Here is a 3,443-nt window from a genome sequence, read left to right on the forward strand (position 1 = left end):
GTGTTCTGGAGGCAAACGCACATGTCCAGAGAGGAGACCCAGTGTCACCCCTAGGTTGTCACACCCTGGCCCCAGCCTGGGGACTGCCAACCCACAGGGAGAAGCTGCTGCTCTGGGTCCCTGGAGCAGGAGGAGGGGGCTAGGCTAGTGTGGCAGTGGCCACAGCCAGCGGGCCAGGTGCTATCTGCAGGCCTTGCCAGGCCGAGAGGGCAGGCTCCCACACCCCCGCTGCCCACCTATCCTCTATCCCTGAGGGTTCTGACTTCCTGGACCCAGTTTGACCTAAGACTCAAGCCCTCTGGGGCCTTGGCATTTTCATTTCAAGCCACAAACTGGGTGGGTCTCCTTGACCCTGAGGTCAATGGCACTGGGGGGAAGGTCCTTCTTCATACAAGATAAGCAACAACCTTACACAAGTAAACTGATGTCTACATCATGTGCGTAGGTCCTAAAACAGGTCTTTGAAAGGTACTTTCAAGCCAAATGGGTAGCAATTAGGTGTTCATTTTATTATTCCTGAAACTGGCAGAGCCAGGTCACCTCTGTATCATTGAGTTACCCTGGAGACAAGCCTCATGCAAAGGAAATCCTTCTCCAGGACACACACAGTGCCCAAGATCATCGGGAGGCAGCAGCACTGCCCGCTGGCAGAGACAGCCATGGACCTGCAGTGGGGATACCTTGTGCATGAATTTAAGACATTCACAAGTGTCAGGTGCAGGGGAAATGTGCTTAGTTTAGCATTTATACATCTGACACATTAATGACACATTGCTCAGCACGACTTCAAAGGTAACTAACTCCCAAATTCTTTATTTAGTAAAATTGTAACATTTGACGGCAGTGGAATACACAAACTCAAGTGTGCTACAAACAAGATGTACAGAGCCTCACAGGTCTGAGCATGCGGAAGGACACACCTGCCTCTCGTCTTCTGGTGGAAATGGCAAGTTCAAGCTTTTATTTAGCCCAGGGCTGCCTGGGACACTAGTGCCCAGCACCATTCCTGCCACCTATGCCCCCAGAACCCGCACAAGGCTGGTGAAGGCTGGGCGCAGAAAGCTGGGAGAGCGCTGGGAGCTCCACAAGATTCCTCCTCCTGCCTGTAGCTCTCTTCCTCCACCCACCCAGAGCTGCAGGGTCCCTAAAAGTTTCTTCCTCAAGAAACGGGGTTGGGGCCTGACTGGGCTGGTCACCAGGGGCTGCCCTGCAAGCCATCCATGGGAGGAGAAAGGGTGGACCTGTGGGGCTTTCAAAGCCCTACCCCAGTACATCTGAACCTCTGGGAGGAGAGAGGAGCTCCTGGGAGGGCTGGGCCCACCCCCGAAGGACTCTGGCTGGTGTTGGTCACCAAGGCCTCCAGACACTCTGGGCTATTTGGGCTGCAGTCAGGCTGCCCAGGGCTGTGGGCACCAAGTCGGGCCCCTCAGCAGGTGCCCGACTCAGTTCAGCCTCAGAGGCCTCCTCCAGGTCGGAGCACGGGTCGTCCCCAGGACCTGGGGGGCTGGGTACTGGGGATCCTGGAGCCCCTCCCGCAGGCCAGCCACGCCGCCCAGGGGCTCCAGGTGGCCCCGCCAGGGCGTCCCCCAGCAGATCCTGGAAGCTGCTGCCCTCACGCAGCGGCATGGACTCGAGCAGGTGGTTCAGGAGCTCGGCAGCGACGGTGGCGTCGATGGCCTGGCACGTGGACACGAACGTGTGCACCTCGTGCATGCACTGGATGTAGCCGGCGGCGAAGCGCTCGCTCGCTTCAGCCTGCAGCTGCTCGCGCTCTGGGCCCGAGGGTGGGAGGGAGAGAGCCGCGTCCCGCGCGGTGAGCGGCGACTGCTTGGCCCAGCCCACCCGGCCCGCGGGGACGCGGCTCACCCAGGAGACTCGAGGGCGCACCCTGCTCCGGGGGGAGCCCTCGCCGCCAACAGGACAGGTGCGCCGGGAGGGAAAGTCCTCCGTCCGCCGGGGGCGGCAGGCGCCCGCGGCCCGCGCCCCTGCCCTCCCCGCCGCCACTCACCGCGCGCCCGGCCCCGCAGCGCGCCCTGGACCCGCCGCACCGTCAGCTCGAGCACCTCGGCGTTCTCCAGCTTGGCCTGCACCTGCGCGGGCGGGAAAGGCGGTGAAGCGGCAGCGCGCTCCGCGGCCCGCCCGCCCGCCCCGCAGCCCCAGGGCGCCCGCCCGGCCGCCGCACCTCGGCGCCCGCCAGCAGCAGCCGCAGCTCCTGCAGGCTCTCGTTAATCCGCGCGCGCCGCTTCTTCTCCACCAGGGGCTTCCGGGCCTGCGGAGAAGCGGGGCACTGAGTGCCGGCCCCGCACGGCCTCCCGCCCGCCCGCTCGCCCACGGCCCCGGCCCGCACCTTGCGGTCTCCCCGCGTCTCCCACCAGTCCTCATCCTCACGGCCCACACGGTCCGGGCCAGGCGCCGAGGGTGGCGCCATGCCCGCTCCGCTGGGGGCGCGGCAGGGACGGGGAGCAAGGCGACCGCAACGCCGGCGCCCTCCACTGCCCCGCTGCCGCCCAGCAGCAGCCCCGCCGCCCGCGCTCCTCGCGGCTTCCGGCCCACCGCGGCCCCGCCCTTTTATAGCCGCTCATTTGCATCTCAATGCGCCGATTGGCCGCACTGGCCCAGAGCCGCCGACCGCGAGGCGCACTGCAGCCAATCGTGGCGGCGCGCTTTGTCCGGCCCCGCGGCCCTGGAGGGCGGGAGGGCAGCTGGCTGGGCGAGGCGGGGCCCCCAGCCCGGCCTCTCGGAGACCCCCGCGGGGGCGGCACCGGGGCGGGGACTCTGGGGAGCTGCGGGCCTGCCTGCGCTTGTTTCTCTCCGTCTGCTGAGTCAGGACTACTGATCTGCCGCGCGTGCGAGCAGGTGCTCTCCCGTCCGTCAGTCCCTCCGTCCACTCATTCATTCATTCATTCACCCATTCATTCATTCATTTCCCTCCTTCACCGATGGCGCCTCCAGAACGGAGCGCTCGGGCCACGGGCCCCAGGAGCTGGGTCCCTGGGGTGCAGAGCCACAGTCAAGTCCGCGGTCTCCGGACCTAGAGGGGTTTCAGGACCCGGCTGGGGTGGCTGCGGAGCCCGGGGGAGGCAGGGGCCATTGGGCTGCGGTAGCGGGCTGCCCCTGCGTTTCTTCCAGATCCGTCCAGACGCCGAGCTGGACCCCCGACGCCGCCCTCCGCCAGCAGTGGAGTCCTAGTGGGGAGGAGTCCGTGGTGCTCCCGCCCGCGCCTCTCTCCCCCACTCACCGGGCTCTCCTCCCCGGTCACACCCCCGTCCCCCCTGAGCTCCCTCATCTCCCCCAGTCCCCTTCGGCCCCGCGGACCCCTTTAACCTCCCTTTCCCCTGCCCCCTGCCGCCTCCCTCCTCCCCTCCTCGTCCTCCTCGCGCCCTGTCCCCTCTTCCTCCCCACCCCCGCCAGGCCCGCGGAGGCTGCCGTCTGGCCCCAGTAAC

At 66.1% G+C, this 3,443-nt stretch overlaps 1 protein-coding gene across 2 annotated transcripts; it reads right to left on the reverse strand.

Annotated features, from left to right (window-relative positions):
- Nucleotides 1-785: 785 nt before the first annotated feature.
- HES6 (hes family bHLH transcription factor 6) lies at nt 786-2,529 on the reverse strand. Of its 2 annotated transcripts, none has more exons than XM_017537815.2 (4): nt 2,348-2,529; nt 2,183-2,269; nt 2,009-2,090; nt 786-1,772 (listed from the first exon to the last, which is right to left on the reverse strand). In XM_017537815.2, exons 1-4 carry the CDS (start codon nt 2,426-2,428, stop codon nt 1,348-1,350), a joined length of 675 nt encoding a protein of 224 aa, XP_017393304.1. In that variant the 5' UTR covers nt 2,429-2,529; the 3' UTR covers nt 786-1,347. The 2 variants fall into 2 exon arrangements, with proteins under 2 accessions (XP_017393304.1, XP_017393305.1); XM_017537816.1 differs by having other exon boundaries at nt 1,644-1,772; nt 2,049-2,090.
- Nucleotides 2,530-3,443: the final 914 nt, after the last annotated feature.

This window comes from Cebus imitator, unplaced genomic scaffold (genome assembly GCF_001604975.1).
Source record: "Cebus imitator isolate Cc_AM_T3 unplaced genomic scaffold, Cebus_imitator-1.0 Scaffold106, whole genome shotgun sequence".
Taxonomy (NCBI): Eukaryota; Metazoa; Chordata; class Mammalia; order Primates; family Cebidae; genus Cebus; species Cebus imitator.

What these genes read in the sequence shown, in the direction of transcription:
- HES6 (XM_017537815.2), bottom strand. Translation starts at nt 2,428, where the DNA reads ATGGCGCCACCCTCGGCGCCTGGCCCGGACCGTGTGGGCCGTGAGGAT. An exon ending in AGACGCGGGGAGACCGCAAG is followed by an intron (nt 2,270 to 2,347) that starts GTGCGGGCCGGG and finishes GCTTCTCCGCAG; the next exon opens with GCCCGGAAGCCCCTGGTGGA. An exon ending in GCTGCGGGGCCGGGCGCGCG is followed by an intron (nt 1,773 to 2,008) that starts GTGAGTGGCGGC and finishes CCTCGGGCCCAG; the next exon opens with AGCGCGAGCAGCTGCAGGCT.